Here is an 18,981-nt window from a genome sequence, read left to right on the forward strand (position 1 = left end):
TGTAAAAATAGTTGTGAAAGTCCTAATTGATTCTAGATCATAACAGTACAATATAAATACATATAGAATGCTAACCATTTTCCAACAAACAAATAGCCTCTAATTTATTTTAAAAGTAAATAAATAAATTATTTAACAAAATATAATTTTGTCTTTACATTAAATTTATGATACCGGGGATTTCTATATTATTGCAGTAAAGCAAACAACGGTTTATGTAGTAGAAACAGATAACCACTTGGATTAAGCTCTATTAAGGACCAGACACGTCCTTCTTTAAATCATGTTGTGTGTATGCCATAGCTCTTGATAAAAACGTCATGGATTTTTAGACTTGTTAGACAGGAGAACTCTTAGTCCAAGATAGAACCAAGTTTTTATTTTGGGTTCAAAAGGTGAAAGGATAGCAACATTCTGTTGGAACCTTTGATACTCTGTGTTGTATTGGTTTATTGAACTCAAACAACAGCAGTATACAAAAGTTGATACAAAGTGGAGAAAAATTGTTGTCCCCACGATCATGATTAACTTTTATGGGATGTATCAGTTGTGAACCAAGCTTAATTTTTTAACGGGGAGTCAAAGTTTGAGTTCATTAAGTTGAAGAGGAGACAACCAAAAAATATCTACAACAATAAACATCAGTAAATGAAGTAAAGAAAAAACAGTTACAATGTATTTTCTAAGAAGTCTAAAAAGCCAAGAAATAAATATTTATTTAAGTATGTTTGATCCTGTTGAATAAAACTATAGGCGACACTATGTTTAAAGTTTATTATTGACAATGGATGATTTGAAAGAATATCAGGTTTTTGGATATTTACTGTTAATAATGCTTCAAAATAGAACACTAAATTTCAAGAAATGATATCTGCATCCACTTCAGTTGTCAAAAAATCTTGGACAAAATTAAACAAACATCGAGATGAAAATGTATAAACAGTAGAACAAGTTGACAACATATAACTGAGAGTCAGGGTGGCTAGAGCAAGTACCAACCATACCATTGCACAGAACAAGTGCACACATCTACATCCAACAGAGGCAATGTGAGAGTGCAGCCCATCTGAAACATAAAGGGAACAGGATGGCGAGGGAGTGGTTAAAGGTGCCCTCAAAATACATTTTTTTCTTGATCAAAGTCAGTCTCAACCATCACCATCTAGGACTGTCAGGTATACGCTTGAATATAACTTTTTCTGTTAACTGTGAGTTGGGAGAGTTCATAACACTTACTAGTTAGTTTTAATTTTTGTATGCCTAACCCTAGATACTACATTAATGTTTCTTGATGTCCAAAGAAGAGGATAGATTCTAATTCTCAAAATGTAGTGATCTATTTTTGTAACATTAACAATGGCGAATGTCCGGCAATCGATTATCGACAACTGTAGTCTCAGTTCCCATAATGTTATGTTCAGTTGGAAATTTAATGAAGTGGTATATACTGTATTTATGTAAGCGGAATGGTTAAAAATTATTGATATTTTTCTAGAATTAATTATCATCATAATATTCACAGTAGATATCCAAATTAAATAACAAATTTATTACTAAACCATTAAGGATCTGTATAATCACCAAATTATCGAAAGTTATAATAGTAATTTTGTACATTAAGTTTCAATAATCGGAATATTTCTGAATAATTGATACTTAATACAGTACAGGCATGACCAAAAATTTATATTTTCATTATCTACACAAAATTTTGTTCATACTTAGACATTTTGTATATTAATATTTCCAAGTAGATTTGGTATTAACCAAGCCCAAAATTAAAATTGATTGAGATTAGAATATTTATATATATATATATATATATATATATATATATATATATATCTTTGTAATGGCTCTTGTAATATTTGTTGGTTTTAAAAACGATCCATGAGTATTTGATATGAGAATAGTTAAGAAAATGTTTAGTAGTAATTATGAAATGTATAAATAGATAAGCCGCTTTGAAAGCGACCTGTTAAGTGAACAGTGCGGGTATGTGTTATATAACAGCTGTTTTACAAACCCAGTAATAATAACAACAGCTGTTATAAATAAACATTTGTTAAAATACTTCTTAATTGTACTAACATGTTAAATAGATGCAATGACCTATTCTTAACATAAATAATGATATTTGTTATTCCATAACAACTAGAATAACAAAACATAGCGTGATGCTCCAAAACACAAACGCAGGGAAGCAATGTGCTCGGTTCCCACTTGTGTCTTGTAAAGGAAATAGATCGAGCAGTGAAAGAGGGGGTTGCGGTAGGCGTGGTCAAGCTCCTGCTCCTCCCTCCTCCTATGCACAAGAAATCTTTACGCAGGTAGCTTTCATAGTAGCTCGTCTGTAGTATGTACAGCTATTTGCAATGTTTTTGTTAGTAATCTACATTTTTGTATGAAACCAGCTATCCCAGCAGCTCCACTGCAAGTGACTTGTGTTGTTGGATTATAGTTTTAAATCAACCTAAATATTTTGGAATAATTGAGCAGAGATGATAATCTGACTGTGTTGATAGGATTTGGTTTGTGTGGGATTCCGGAAAACCTTATCAGTGGGTTGGTAGCCAAGAAGGTCAAGGAGCTGACGATAATCAGTAACAATGCTGGGGTGACAGACTGGGGGCTAGGATTGCTACTAGCAGAGAAGTTGGTGAAGAGGGCAATTGGCTCATACGTTGGAGAAAACCTTGAGTTTGAAAGGCAGTACTTGAGCGGGGAACTGGAGGTGGAGTTATGTCCTCAGGTACTAACACAATAACATCACAGGTTACTACTATTATAGTAACAAATGTTAAAGATAAGGGTCAGAATCTGAATCTTTTAATGTCAACTCTGATCTGGGGTTATCACTTAGTATATTAGACTAGTTGTACTGACATTCTTCAATATTTAAAATCTTAAATAAAAACTGTGCTATTCTTTTGTTCTTTTAGATTTCAAATGTATGTTTTCTGTGCGTTTAGTTACCAAAAATATTTGTTAACTCAAGACCAGTAAAATTATTGTGCTATATGTTGTGCGCTACTGGAATAATGCACACATGGAATTAATTTCTTTGACCACTCTGCTACAAGCGAATATTCATTTGAGTTTTATTAATAGTGACAATTCCATTCAAACAGAACTGTCACACGTTATACATTATTGTTATGTGATAGTATGTTGTAATAAAAATTATTAGACATAAGAGATTTAAATAGATGAAATATTAATTTTAATTTTCTTATGGAAGTAACAGTTTTAATGTTTTGAAAATATATAAATTATGAATGTTGGGTTTCCTTAGTAAAATGTTGACTACAGCAAGCTACAAATTTCCAATTCTGGTGAGCCGCAATATATTGTTATTTTTAGTTTTTCATGCCACAACCTGAAAGCCTGTATGAGCCACGCACAACTGGGCACTGGGCAAAATAATTTTAGTGTGTTTTATTAGTATTTCATTGGTAATTCGGACATCTTAATATCCGATTGTCTTGAGAAGACAGATGTTCAAATTAACGCGGCCTGGCTCTAATTATATAAAATAACAGCACATATCAGAAAACGTGTTTATATTACTGTTTGGTTGATAGTAAAAAAACAACAAGAACTTGGGTAAACATCTACTTTAATGCTAATGCTAGATCATTTCATCTAAAAATTTAAAAGTTGCTGTTTGACTGCAACATAAAAGAATGTTACTAAAGCAGATCAAGATCTTTTGAGGTTCTTTTTGTGATTCAATGTTTATTGAAATTATGTGTGTGTGTGTGTGAGAGAGCATGTGTGTGTGTGAGCGTGAGCGTGTGTGTGTGTGAGCGTGTGTGTGTGAGTGTGTGTGTGTGTGTGTGTGAGAGCGTGCGTGTGTGTGTGTGTGTGTGTGTGTGTGTGTGCGTGCGTGTGAGAAATACAACGCATTATATCAGATCACTTAGTCAACCATGCATATTTTGTTGATTTTAATTGTAATTATATATTTCAAATAAAACAAATGGATTTTGGAAATATGTACTCTTCAATAATTTTTGCAGGGAACGTTAGCAGAACGTATCAGAGCAGGAGGAGCCGGTATCCCAGCATTCTTCACACCAACTGCTCTCGGCACCTTGATACAGGAGGGGGGAGTTCCGATTAAGTACGACAGCACAGGCAAGATAGAGATGGCTTCAGAACCCCGACCTACACAGTCCTTTGATGGACGGGAGTACGTGATGGAACGAGCCATCGTGGGTGACTATGCTTTCATCAAGGCTTGGAAAGCTGATCGTGAAGGGAATTTAATATTCAGGTAATTGCTTGGTGCATACATTGATAGTATGTTAATGGTCAGCTACAACTTCTATAAGCTAATGTCCATTTGTCTGTAGGAAAGCAGCTCAGAACTTCAACCCTACAATGGCCAAGGCTGCAAAGGTAACAATTGCAGAGGTAGAGGAGGTAGTAGATATTGGGGAACTGGATCCCGACTCGGTACATCTTCCAGGGATCTTCGTGGACAGAGTTGTTGTGGGACCAAAGTTTGAAAAGAGAGTTGAGGTAAATTGTAATCTATAATATTCTGTGAAGTTGTAATGTGTTATGAGTATTTATTTATTAATAAATATTTTATTTAACCCTTTGAGTGCCACAGCGTCGCTAATTTTGACGGTACGAAAAGTGCATAAAGTGCCAGCGTCGCCAATTTTGACGTTTCATATTTCGATAATATTTTATATAGTACAAGATTATTTTGGCCAAATAATCAGACGGCTGTATTTAATAGGTTCCAAACTATCAATAAATACGAGTTTTATGTTGTTTCTTAACTATTTTATCTGTGAAACTTATGTTGTTTGGGTACTTATTAAGAAGCCACTATTTTTGGACGAGTTTTCCTTATCGGGGACAAAATAAATTACATTGTTAAAAACAACTGACTTTATTTAACCTATTTTGGAATGTACAAGTTATTACGACAATCAATTAAATAAAAAACTATAAGAACAACGTTTCATTTTTCGGAAATGTCAGGTCATTCGTGTGTCTATTTGGAGACGATTTGGAGATAAGAAGTATGACTCATCGAGTATTTTTCGATTCATTATGGAAGAAAGAACGTATAATGAAGTTTATTTTGATCTCTGATAAGGAAAACTCGTCCAAAAATAATGGGCTGTGATAAGTACCTGTACGATGATTCTGTCTTACAGTCACGCGACGTAGCGGACGAGTACCGTGTTGCGTAACGGCCTTTCTTGTTGTTTATGTGCCAATAACCAAGCTTTTGAGTAAATACAAAATAAAATAGTAACTTATATAGTATTTTACTGTATTTCTTTACAAAAGTAATATGATTTGAGTTGTGTTCAAGCGAAAAACGTGAATTTTCAGTGTAAATATTATTAGGGTTATTATTTAGTAAATGTAAACTTTTATGTAAATATGTTAACAAGTATTTGTTTCTAAATTTACTAATCATAATTATTTGTGTTGTATTAATGTTTTATTAGATTTACTGGGAAAACTACATCATTACTAAGTAATTTCTAAACTCTGACAAATGAAGTACAGTTTATAAAATGTCGGTACCGGGCAGCATTTTGTTAATACATATAATTCCATGTTTTTAAAATTCTAGAATAAGATATTACACATGGGTTTTATTTATAATCATATGGCCTTTATCATGGTATAAAGAAAAAAAATCTTAAAAATACCGTATACACACAAATTAGGTCGAAACTTAACTTTTTATACAAAAGTAAAAAACTTTTTTTATAAATACTGAAATATTTATCTTTTTATAAATCAAATTTTATTTGTAACGATATGTATCATATTCTGCATTTAATAAGAAAAAAAAACAACAACAAAATGATGGAAATCTGTTTGGTAGTTATTTTACAACAGCTTTTTTCCCAAAAGCTTACAAATATGCGAAAAACAGCGTGGCACTTTATGCATATGCCTTCGGAAAGTACCCGTGGCACTCAAAGGGTTAATATTAGTTCTAATATTAATAATTTTTCAATGTCTGGCGAAGAATATATTGCAGGTATAGAAGTTCTATAACTATGTAGAAGATTTGTAGGTATAGAGAAGGTTACCTCTTTCAATAGATTAAAAAATATAATTATACTATACAAGTTTATAAATCCACTGTGCATTCTTCATTTACAGTGTTTTGTATGGTTCTCTATACAACTGCATGGTTCAGCCATATGTTTCGGAAGATATGCATTTGATTACTATTAACATTGAAAATATTATATTAGAAAGTGTTTGTCATTGGATGAGAAATGAAATATAATTGAAGCAGAGAATACCTCTGAAAGCTAAGTTAGTATAAATTTTTGACAGAAAATAAAAATGGCAAAGGCTCCAACTGCAGCTCAGTCTGCAGTGGCAGCCACTCCTGCTGCAGCGGCCCGGGAAAGAATTATCCGCAGAGCGGCTTTGGAGTTCAAGAATGGCATGTATGGTATCCTTTATAATACTGCAATTACAGAACTATGTCTACAATTGAAATAATCACTGAAAATCAATAGCTGTTTAAAACTCAAACCTCATTGTTAAGTGTTACTATGTAGCAGTTGATCGGTTGAAATTCTAAGTGTTTGTGGATGATTTGTATCAGGGTCAGCAGATATGTCTTTTTTTACATTGCAACAGATGGTTATGTAGAAAACAGAATTAAAGACAACACCCTATGTTATCAAATAGTAACAGAGCTTGATGGCCTTGAATTTTGCAATTAGTAATACATTTAGCAAAACAAGATATTTAATCTTTTAAAATTAGTGTTAGGTAAGATGTTGGGATCTAATATAAGTGTACTTTTTATTATATTTAAATTCATTTAAGTTGCACAGTATATATCTAATAAAACATTGTGAAATGTTTTTCTTTTTAAAAACATACAAAAAATATAATTTTAATTTTTAAGATAATTTAATTTAAATCACTGCAAATTCAAAAAGGGTCTTTAAACCTATTATCTGATTTATTTTAGTGAATTACATAATACAATAAATTTATATGGAATAAATGTACAAAAGACTAGTTTCCTTAATGGTAACAGCTAACCTGGGTATTGGTATCCCTATGCTGGCCAGTAACTACATCCCCCCTGGTGTGAATGTAACCCTGCAATCAGAGAACGGCATACTGGGACTGGGAAGTTACCCTGCAAACAAACAAGAAGTAGATGCTGACCTGGTCAACGCGGGCAAGGAGACGGTCACTGTACTTCCTGGTGGGAGCTTCTTCAGTAGTGACGACAGCTTTGCCATGATTCGAGGGTCAGTGTGCTTAACGTTAATATAATCATATATGAAACCGTATGGAATTAATTGAGTATATGATTTTTATTGTAATATTAGATGAAATAGTGGTAAAATTAAACGTTTTTGTAAACAAATAAATTTATAAAATTAAAAAAGTATTTAAGAACCTTTTAACAAAATGTGAGTTTTTCATTATTCTTAACTATCCAACACTAATTATAAGGCCTTTTATATGTAATTCTACTCCCCATCATAATTTTATATTTTAATATATTACTTAGAAATCATGTTTTTTTTGTTATCGAAAATAGTCTAATTATTTAGATTTATGTAAGTTTTCAATATATATATATATATATATATACAGGGTGTACATAAAGTCCTGCACAGGTATAATATTTTCTGAACGATAACAGATAAATCAACAAGATTTGGTACATCAACACTACACCTAAAAATCTACTTTTTGAAGGAATTATCAGTTTTCTGTATCATCATGGGGACGTCCCGCAAGGAGTCGGAAGGAAATCTTAAATAAGAGCATAGGTCAATATGCACATCATTTTAAAGGGCTTATGTAGCAGAGTTTAATGCCGCAAACCGCACTCAAAAAGATTGATTCAGTACAAAATGGCGGCTGTTCAAAGGTTTTACTTGGTTACATTTTATTAGTAGCCATAACCCCAGTATAGCAAAACTGCAACCAAAGAATACTGCAGCTAAATACTACATTATGCTTGTCAGTTGTACAGAAGTGAATTATGATGTTAGTTATCCTCAAGGGTTACAAATTTGGTCCTAATATATTGATAACGGGGAAAACCTGATAACAGTAACAATTAGAAAGCTCTTATCTTTGGGTCGCAATTTGGACTTTCCTATTAGCCAGTCTACTCATAGTAGGCTATTCTTAGAAAAAAAACATTGTAGAGTAGGGCGTAGACTTTCGACTTCGCGCCCCCTGCCAAAACAATGCAACAAAATGCAACAAAATTCAAAATTCAAAATTTTGCACCAAAACTCTCAGGCCGCTACAAATAAAATTGACTGTTTAAATTTGATGGCAGACGAAGTCATGTGCCCGAAGTGATGGTTATTACTGAGCATCACTTCAATGAATGCAACATACACCAGTTTCGACTGGAAAACTATTACCTGAGTAATTACTTTGCACGAAGTAATTTTAAAGGTGGGGGTATTGCTTTGTTTTGTCCAAAAAAGGGAATTCAGTATGAAAGTGGATGTAATGTGAATTGTTCTGAAAAGGACTTTGAAGCGGCATCCATTTCACTTTTAATGCTAAAAAACAAAATTTTTTTGATCGGCCTTTACAGATCCCCTGATGGTAATTTCGATGTTTTCATGGACCAAATGAGTTTTCTTTTGCAAATTCTTTTTCAGAAAAATAGATCGTTCATAATAATTGGGGACTTTAATGTTGATGTACTCAATGTAAGAGACATGAAAACCAGGAAGTTGGGGGATCTCTTGAAAACATTTGATCTGCATTGGTCCGTAAACTCGCCGACTAGGGTGACAGCTACCACTGCCACCGCAATTGACAACGTCATCACCCAATATGCCATCTGTGGCGGTGTCCCTGATTGTCACAGCCATCTCGGATCATGATGCGCAGCTGGTCACTTTGACGGATTTTGCGCCTGCTACTCTCCCGCCACAGACAGTCGTCTCCCGAGCTACTCGACCTGAGAATATTGCTGCTTTCTGTAAGCTATTAGAAAAAGAAAACTTGGGACTGTCTTGATGGTTGTTCTGGAGCTGACGACATGTTTTATATCGTTTAATAGGGTATAAAACTATTATCTAGATGTTGCATGTCCCCAGAAAAAAACTGTTCAAAAACATAAAAATTGTCAAAGTAGTTGGATTACTACCGGAATATTAGTCTCTAGGGGCAAATTTAAAAGAATATTACCAAATTTCAAGAAGAACAACAGATGAGCATTTCCAAACATTCTTTAAAAATTATAAAAAAATCTACAAAAAAGTAATAAAGGCAGCTAAGGCATATGATGTAAACAAAAAAACTGAGACATTCTAATAATATATCAAAAACCGCTTGGTATATAATTAACAAACAAAGTAAATACAGAAACCCAGTCTCTCCTTCAGAGCTGATATTTGAAGGAAATGCCATTAGAGACCCCTTCTTGATTGCGGACATGTTAAACAAATTTTTTGTAGATGTGGCGGTGAAGAGTGGCAATGTGCCATTGTCAAGTTCTGACAGCAGCAGGGGGTCATGCAGCCCAGCAGCGTCGATGAATGTTAACACCTGTTACAGAGGGTGAGGTGGCTGCGGTGATCCGGGACTTAAAGGCCAAGCATTCTAGGGATGTTTAGGGTTGTCGGGGGTGGCTTCTTAAACAGTGTTTCCACACAATCTTGAAACCATTGGCCAGAATGATTAATTTTTCTTTCCAAACTGGGCAATTTCCAAACGGCCTAAAAAATGCAAAATCATTCCACTCTTCAAAAAAGGCGATTTCAAAATCTCCAAGCAATTACAGGCCCATTGCCATTCTTCCAACAATCAGCAAAATATTTGAGAAGTTATTTCTCATTAGAATGCTTTCCTTTCTGGACGTGCATGATATTCTCTGTAAGGAACAGTTTGGTTTCCGGAAGGGAATATCGACAATTGATGCAGTCACTAAACTGAATCGACATTGTTGTGAAGGGCTTGGACAGGCAAATACCTACGCTTAGCGTATTTCTTGACCTGTCTAAGGCGTTTGACTGTGTGGACCACCAGACTCTCATTTCAAAACTACATGACTGTGGGATACGAGGTACACCACTCTCATGGCTTGAGTCGTAACCTGAGTTCCCGCCTGCAAAAAGTCCATATAAATGGCGTTTCATCAAACAACGCCCTCGTAAAATATGGGGTCCCACAGGGATCAATTCTCGGCCCAGCTCTTTTTTTAATTTATGTTAATGACCTCAGGTCATCCATATCAACTGGCCAAATGATTCAGTACGCAGATGACACAACTCTCTGTTTTCAGAGTAAATGCAGGGCCTCATTGGAAGTGGAATGTTTTGTAAGTGCAAATTCTTGTCTGCAGTTCTTATCTAAGGTAAATCTGCAGACAAATGATTCAAAATCCAATTCATCTATTTCTCAGGGCGAAGAGTGTCCCATGATTGTGGCCCATCAGTTGTGCTAAATGACACAGTCATTGAAGAACTAAACAGCATTAAATTCTTAGGAATCCACATTGACAAAAGTCTAACGTGGGACAATCATGTAGACGCAGTCTGCGCCAAAAATGTCCTCGGGCATCTTTGCTCTGAGAAAGTTAGCAGAATTTTGTGCAATTTCTATTCTAAAAATGGCCTATTATGGCCTTGTGTACCCACACATGTCTTATGGCATAACGTTGTGGGGAGGATGCGCAAACACCCACTTCCAAAGGTGCTTTGTCCTGCAGAAGAAAGCAATCCGAATCATCTCTAAAATAGGAATGAGAGAATCCTGCAGGGAGCACTTCAAAAGTCTCGATTTGTTAACGCTCCCATCCCTCTACATGTACGAGACTGTCCTGTACTGTCGTTACAAATGTGAAGTGACGCGGGGCAGAGACATCCATGACTACAACACTAGAGGGAGGGATGCATTAAGACCAGCGCAGCACAGGCTCCGGGCTTTCGAAGCCCTGCCATCTGAGGTCGGGGCCAAACTTATCAACAAGTTGCCTCTTGACCTACAGGCTGAAAATGGGCAACCACTGTTTAAGAGGAAGCTAAGGAACCTATTGGTGCAAGGGGCCTTTTACTCCGTCGGCGAGTTCGTGGACCGGGGAGGTTAGTTGGTACAACCGTTGAGTGGGGGGTGCCAGGCTTTAGGCCTACATGATAAGCCATATGTTCTCTCTATTTAAGTTTTGTTTTATTTGAGAATTAAAATTTTAAGTGCTTTCTTTTATTTGCTTAGTTTTACATATAACTTTGTAAACACTACAATATATTATTTTATTTAAATATCTACATGACTTGACGCGTGCCATGCAATGTTTGTAAAAATTGTTATTACGGCAATAAAGAAATTTATTATTATTATTATTATTATTATTCTAGTTTTCTTGTTTTAGTAGTGCTGTCCAACCTTTCTATCAGTGCGCGATTCCTCGTGTGATCGTCTGTTGTTTCCCCAACCAACCATAATAGGAAGTGTTATACGTTCACGTTCGTCAAGTGACATAGTGTAGTTGAAGAACTACAAGCAATATGATAAACTCTTTTGTACTAAAGCACTAAAGCGTCCCCATGATGATACAGAAAACTGATAATTCCTTCAAAAAGTAGATTTTTAGGTGTAATGTTGATGTACCAAATCTTGTTGATTTATCTGTTATTGTTCAGAAAATATTTTACCTGTGCAGGACTTTATGTACACCCTGTATATACTATATATAGGAGATGTGCCAACAAATACTCTAATTGGTCATCCTATATGGTATATTCACAGTGAGACTTACATTATTTTTCAGTGGAACCAAGGTTTTCCAACTAGCATAATGTTGCTGGCATATAGGCTAATCTGGTGAGCATTCTTCACGCTGTCATGTAGATTAAAAATCAGCAATTATAGTGTTATCCTGTTATAAGGAAAACTCATTTTTGTCTGAAATTGTTATGATATCCTTAATTATGTAAATCTGTCAACGAATTGTGTTTTGTAGGGGCCACATAGACTTGACCATGTTGGGAGCCATGCAGGTTTCACAGTATGGTGACCTGGCCAATTGGATGATTCCCGTAAGTACATAAGTATTGTAGATAACAACATTCTATCTATTGCATGGCAGAATAACATAATTACCATTAAACAAACTTCCATGTTTCCTTTATATTTTATAAAGTGAATATTACCCTAAGCTCCATACTTGGCCTATTCTCGATCTACATAAATGACATTTCTCCAATGTATAAATTCAAATATTGTTTGCTATGCAGATGACACAACTTCTCTGTCTTTTTGTTGTGATGTTCATAGCCTATAAATTATCATGAATCAGTCATATTATGGCTTTAATAGATAGAAGAGAAAACTAAGATAATGATTTTCTCACCACATTTCTGTGATATAATTAGTTTCAATGTAAATGGCATCATCTAGTGAAATTTTAAGACTCCAAAAGAGGATTGTTCGCATTACGTCAAGATCTGGTCATCGTGCTCGCTGTAAGCCTTTTTTCAGCATCTGAATCTCCATACTCTTCCAAGTATCTACATATCTGAAGTTTTAACTCTCTTTAAAAATAACCCCATTTTTTTAACCCCAAGTTATACTGTGTTATTCAAAATATAAGTGATACAAGAAATTTTAATTAGTATTTAAATTTTATTCTTTTTCAATAATTAAAAGTTAATGATTAAATGTGGCTATATCATTGAACGTACAGCATAAATATGTAAACCTAGCTCCAATACCATACTTGTATTTCTTTCTGTGATTAGTGCAGCATAGCAATAAAATATGCAAATGTTGTTGACTTGGGTATAAAAGGAACTGGTTTAACCTTGAATATCAGGATTGGTCACATTTAGTCTCAAGTTCGACTTGTTGGCTTTTCATTCTTGTTGAGTCTAGACATTAGTTTCTTTTATGTTAAAATCGTATTTTTAAAAAAATGTGAGCTTTTTGTTGTTAGATGAAAAGACAAATTATTCTGCACTTTTGTCTCCTGATTCTGCTGAATCATCTCAGTGCTCAGCAGTGTGTAGTGTACTGGCTGCTGCAGTGTAACCTATGAATGTAATAATCATTTTATTACCAGATATAAAAAATTTTAATTGCCCCTGGACTCATCAGAAAAAATAAGTGGTTGACACACAGAACATCCTCTAGTTGGTTGTTACACTCTGTAACCTTTGACTCATTTACTGTAACATGCACAATGATTCCTATGGGGGAGAGGTTTTGACCAAAACTAGTAAAAAATACAGAGGTTTGGAAAGCCTTAATGTCAATGTCTTAACTAACTTTTGTTAGATCTTCATGTGTTGTTCACTAAAATACTCATTATTGAAACTCTCAATAAATCTGCGATAATATTTTTATTAAATAGGTATTTTTGTGTACTTAAATTGTTTATTATCATCAGGCAACAAAGAAACATTGTTTATACAGAGATGGAATAAGCTGACATAACCCTGTTGAAAATTTTTATATTCAGAAAAATAAAACAAACAAAACACAAACCAAACATGAAATAATTCAAGAATCAACCTCAAGATAAAACCACATGATGGACTGATGACACATATTATATGAACATTAAAGCAGATAATGGGGTTGTATGTCAACGCTTCCATATAATGTCAAACAACATTAGGAGTTATTTATAACTATTTTGAGTTAATACTTACACCATCAGGTAACTTATTGAGAAAGTGTTGCACGATCAGGTTGTTTAGCTACTTTTGCTATGTTTTACATAACAATTTTTGTAACTACAGTATGCTATTTTAAATTTCTTTTTTTTTTCTTGGAATATTTTATTATTTAATAGGATAATAAAACGTTATTTTTTTATTTAAGAGATTAAAATTTGGTTACAACTAACGATTAACTCTTATGTACAAGACATATCCAGAAAGTAGTGTACTGAGGCTCTGACGGCAAGGAGGGACTCGTGTGTTTTCAATTCTGGTGTTCTCGGATGTTTCTACTTTTAGTAATAATGAATGCTTCAAACATGATACATACTTATCACAATATCTTGTAATATTCTTATTATTTAGATCAAATTTCTCATTGGCTCCTGGGGAATTGCAAGAATAATTATATTTCAAGATTTTGTGTTAAGAATGTTCAAAGTTGTGTCTTAGTAAAGAAGAATAAAGAACTGAATTTTTCAGTATTACCATACTCCAAACCCTGTATTTATGGCACCAAAGAATGTTTATTTATGGCACCAAAGAATGTTATTCATAAGCACAGAATCAAACACGAGAAATTTTAATGTTCAGTTTGTTTATTTTTATTTTATGTGTTTAAAGTGAGTTAGATTAAAGGTTTCTTTTTAGGAATCCTGTCTTCTCGAATTATGTGGATTTTGATTTATTTATTTTTAGTAGAACAAAGATATTATGTGATAATTAAACATTCTCTACTATTTTTGTTTTGTTGGAAAATTAAAATCTCTATCTTATGGTAATTCAATTCCTAGTGTTTGGTGAATATTCATTTTTATTTATACTGTAAAGCATTTATAGTGAAGTGAGAAATTTGATTGTAGGTGTAGTTAAAATAAAAACAACTTTTAATATGGAATAAGTTACAAACTATAACCTATTTTAATTTATTTGTTCAGAAACTAAGTTAAGTAATTTGTTAAGTACTGAACAAAAAAAAAAAAAAATTAAAATTACTTTTTTGATTTGAGGTAAAAAATACATCAATTATCTGCACTATATACAAGGTATTTAGCTTTGCACAAAAAGCCAATAATTTCAAGATAAAAGCCAGGCTAAATGTAATATGTAGTGTCTTAAAAAGCACATTTTATGTAGTTATTTATTTTTACTCTTTGTTATTTTCTCAGATTTTGAATTAATTTATAAAATATTGGTCTTTCTTCACATATATTTGTTAGCATTATTTCAACAATTAGTTTGAAAACTTCTATATAAATATTGTTGTCTCATAATTTAGTCTAATGTAGGGCAAGAAGGTGAAAGGCATGGGCGGAGCTATGGACTTGGTGTCATCACCCAGCACTAAAGTGGTGGTCACCATGGAGCACTCTGCCAAGAATGGAGAACACAAGATAGTGTCCAGCTGTAGTCTGCCGCTCACGGGCAAGAACTGTGTCAACACAATTATCACTGAAAAGGTAAATTTTAGTTTACCGGTCCAATTTTAAACTTGGCTATAGTTTCAACTTTCACTGAAAACTCAAGATCTCTTGTAGGCTTGTGCTATTTTAACCCTCAATTCCCTGGCTTTCAGGAAAAGTAATAATGAACAAAATAAATTTATTAATGAATACAGTATAGTCATATGCAAATATTACTTTCTTCAATGCCAACTTGTTATTTCATAATGTAGAGCTGTATGTGGATGGTATCAAGGCTACAGACAAATTCCTTCTGTTTGCAAAAATGCTCAGTCATAGTAGTCTGAAAGTGGGAACAACGTCAAAGACAAACTGCTGATATAGGCTTTTATGGGAAAATAAAAAGTATCATTTGATTCAGTTTTAATCTTTATACAGTACTGTAGAGTTGTCAATTGTTCCTTTAATGTGTAAAATTATAATATTTTACAACTTTGTTAATATTGATTTTTGAACATAATTATCCATAATTATTTCTTCATCAGTCTCAGTGCTTGATAGCATTTATTGATCGCTCAGTAATGTAAAATGTCTAGTACGTTAACAATCTTAAATGTATGGTCATTGGTAGAATCATTTTTAATTAAATCTCAAAATCTGTTAAGATAGGTTTACTACTGGTTTGCCAGATTAATTGTTATCACTCGCTCTAGCTCCATAATTATTCACATTTGGAGATGAAAAAAGTGAAAAAGAAATTGTGGTCTGTATAGTGTAGAGGTAGACTACAATATCACTCATATTGCTTGGCTGTACATTTACTTAATCCTTGAAGTGAATGTGTACACAAACTTATTGTAGTGACACAGTGTTTTAGGTTACCCGGTAATGTATTTTTCAAAGCTTATTTTAACCACAACCAATGCTCCAAATGTAACACGTTGCACATAATTTTTTCACAAAAGAACAGTGAAACATGTTTTGTTGATTTATTTTTTTTACTTACAACATAATTTTGTAAAGCTTCAAGAAGATGTAAAAATTATTTGTATGTTTGTGTTATTCATCCCTGAATTTCATGTTATACCTAACGTAGAGTATATAAACAAAAATCCAAAATATATATTTGACCTATAAGACTCAAACAATGTATATACAAATTTTTATGATAATTCGGGTATCTTGTCAGAGAAAATTAAATAAAAAATGTAAGTCTCCAGCTGTTGCTTTGTAAACAAACTGATGTTACATAGCACACACGTTCTAGTGGAGAACTGTGTTAATAACAATACAATAGAAATCAGGTTTAAACTGAGATGAACATTTTCTTAGCAAAATTTTAGAAGCTCTGCAGACTAATTAGCAAAAATATTTGTCTTGTTGTACTATTCGTATTCCGTGGGAGATTACAATAATAGGTACTTATCAAAAAAGAGTCTGAAGTCATATAATACTTTAGACTCCAGAACAAATGTTTACACTAATATACTGGGTGTCCCACGAAGAGATTTAAACGTTCGATTATATGTTACTTGCCTATTTATGCACGGAACATTTTTTAAACTCTACAAAATTCATTAAATAGATTTTCGAAATATTCTGTGAAAATTTCAGCTCGCTAGCAATTGGTGAAATAAAATGCTGGCATTTTGAAAAACTATACTTTAAAAACAGAAAAAAATCAGTATCTTCAAGATGATTATGGACGAGGTGACTTGTAAACTTTAATTTTGTTTTTCTTAATTATTCCCTGTACTGAAAACTTTGGAACACCAGTTTCAAGTTCAACCTTCCTTAGTGATTTCGGTTTACCTGGAGAGCGGAGCATTTATGCATATACTAGTACTTCTCTTCCTCATTTGATCCTCTAGAGTACTTTTTTTTACACTTCCAGTTTCTAACAAAAGATTTTTCCACTTAGTTATTTTTGGATTGCTAGGTGGTTAAACTCCTGGAAAGCCAACCTGAAATTGTATAATTGCTTTTGTAATGTTTTCAAAAGCAAAGCCCATGCACAACACTATCGATTTATCGATCTTCAATATCAGTAAAACTGTAATGGATGAGGTTATGTTATGTTTTTATAGTACAAGCAATATTCTGCAATCAAACAGCTGTTTTAACAATAAGCTGTTCCTCAAAAGTGCAACACAGTAATAAAATCAGGTAATTCAAGAAATTAATTTTTATAGGAAACAAAATGGTAAAATTTTCAATTGTCACTTCATTTCTACAATTGTTAGGGAGCTTTAATTTTCACAGAATATTTTTAAAACTTACTATATTAATTGTGTGAATTTGAAAATGTTTGATGCATAAATGGGCAAGTAATATAAAATCAAACGTTTAAACCTCAATTATTAAGATTGTAGAGAGGTTTTATTAAAAGCAGTATAGTTAGGAAATAAAGTTTTTAATTTTATTGTAGAAATATACAAGAAAATAAACGAAAAGTCTTCTGTTAATTTAAAATACAAAATAAAATTAAATAGTATGGTTATTTTTTTTATCAAACAAGTTACTTTTAACATGTTTATCTTTACAAAAACTAGTCCCTACAAACATCATTCAGTCTGTAGTCTTCTTTGTTTTGTAAAGATCAATGTTTAAACCCCATTGAAATGGATTCCTTTCTATAAGTACCTTCTAACAGAGATCATTAACAAATTGCTTGGATTGGTTATGCTTAATCTTTTACAAATGTCTGACATTTCAAAATAAAATCTCACTATAACATAACCTCAAATCTCCAGTACTAGTTATAGACGCCGAGACAAGATATTTAGAAGTGTACAACGTTAGTTTTTGTTCATATGTGTATTAGCGACGGTGCATTAGTACCGCTGTCATAGCAACAAGCATGGCCATTCGTTGGGTCCAAAAGTACAGATAACCTAGTTTGAACGTGATCACAAACTAACTAGGCTGAAATTATGGGAATTAAATTCAAATGTAACTTGTTTATTTTTCCGTCCAGACACAAATCAAACTGTTTATAAACATTAAATTTAGGTTTTTATGTCGGTAAGAACGAAAAATGGTATCTGTTTTAGAGCTTTTTAACCAAACTACAATTTTCAACATTCACAACCAGGAAAACTTGTAATCCTATTAAGACCAAAGTTTTGTACAAGATATCTAGAAGAGTACTAACTTAGAGCATTTAATGTTAGAATTTTTCAATTATGTGGATAAAACTTGTTGTTGAATCAGTTGTTTGTAAACCATTTAACCTTTATTCTCAACCGGGTTTGGTTAAAAAACTTGGCATTGGTCACGTTATTGAGCGTATAGTCATTATTTTTGTAAATATAATGTAAAACTATAGTTCTAGTACTACTTTAACTTAATTAAACTGATTTAGTTAATTTGTCGTGTCTGTCGCCTACTCTTTTGAACGTGCGAACCGCCAAACTGTCGAGGGCGGTATTGCAACGATCATGCGAGGTCCACTTGTGCCCTTAAGTGCAAGAGGAAGCTGTAATAAATAAAATATTGTTTTGATATATTAAATCATTTCCCATCAGCCTATTTTCATATGAGACTTGAGCCTCAAATGACAGGTTTAACAATTAATAATTTAACTTTCAAAATTCCAGTTTAGTAGTAAAGGGCCAAAACCGATACCTTTTTTCATTCTTACAGACACAAAACTTGTTTATTATTTGTAAATAATTTGCTTTATACGTTTAGACACAAAAATAAACAAGCTTAAGTTAGATGTACCTCCTGTAATTTTAGCTCTATTAGTTGGTTTGTAGTTGACGTTCAAACTTGGGTTTCTATACTGTTTGATCTGAGAGTAGGCAGTTCGTCTACCAGTGGGGCGGCACAGTGTTTAATATTTGATATACATAAAATTACTTGTGATGATCTTATAGTACCATTGAAAAACAATATGTTTAATGTTAATA

The 18,981-nt window shown here is 33.1% G+C and overlaps 1 protein-coding gene across 1 annotated transcript in view; it reads left to right on the plus strand.

Annotated features, from left to right (window-relative positions):
* The window catches only part of LOC124361157 (succinyl-CoA:3-ketoacid coenzyme A transferase 1, mitochondrial), a 37,279-nt gene that overhangs the window by 12,439 nt on the left and 5,859 nt on the right, over nucleotides 1–18,981 (plus strand). Inside the window, exons 3-9 of the mRNA XM_046815198.1 lie at nucleotides 2,526–2,752; nucleotides 4,023–4,279; nucleotides 4,359–4,527; nucleotides 6,331–6,451; nucleotides 7,052–7,271; nucleotides 11,966–12,041; nucleotides 14,954–15,124. Coding sequence (XP_046671154.1) covers nucleotides 2,526–2,752; nucleotides 4,023–4,279; nucleotides 4,359–4,527; nucleotides 6,331–6,451; nucleotides 7,052–7,271; nucleotides 11,966–12,041; nucleotides 14,954–15,124 — 1,241 coding nt within the window. The remainder of the gene's footprint in view (nucleotides 1–2,525; nucleotides 2,753–4,022; nucleotides 4,280–4,358; nucleotides 4,528–6,330; nucleotides 6,452–7,051; nucleotides 7,272–11,965; nucleotides 12,042–14,953; nucleotides 15,125–18,981) is intronic.

This window comes from Homalodisca vitripennis, chromosome 1, assembly GCF_021130785.1.
Source record: "Homalodisca vitripennis isolate AUS2020 chromosome 1, UT_GWSS_2.1, whole genome shotgun sequence".
Taxonomy (NCBI): domain Eukaryota; kingdom Metazoa; phylum Arthropoda; class Insecta; order Hemiptera; family Cicadellidae; genus Homalodisca; species Homalodisca vitripennis.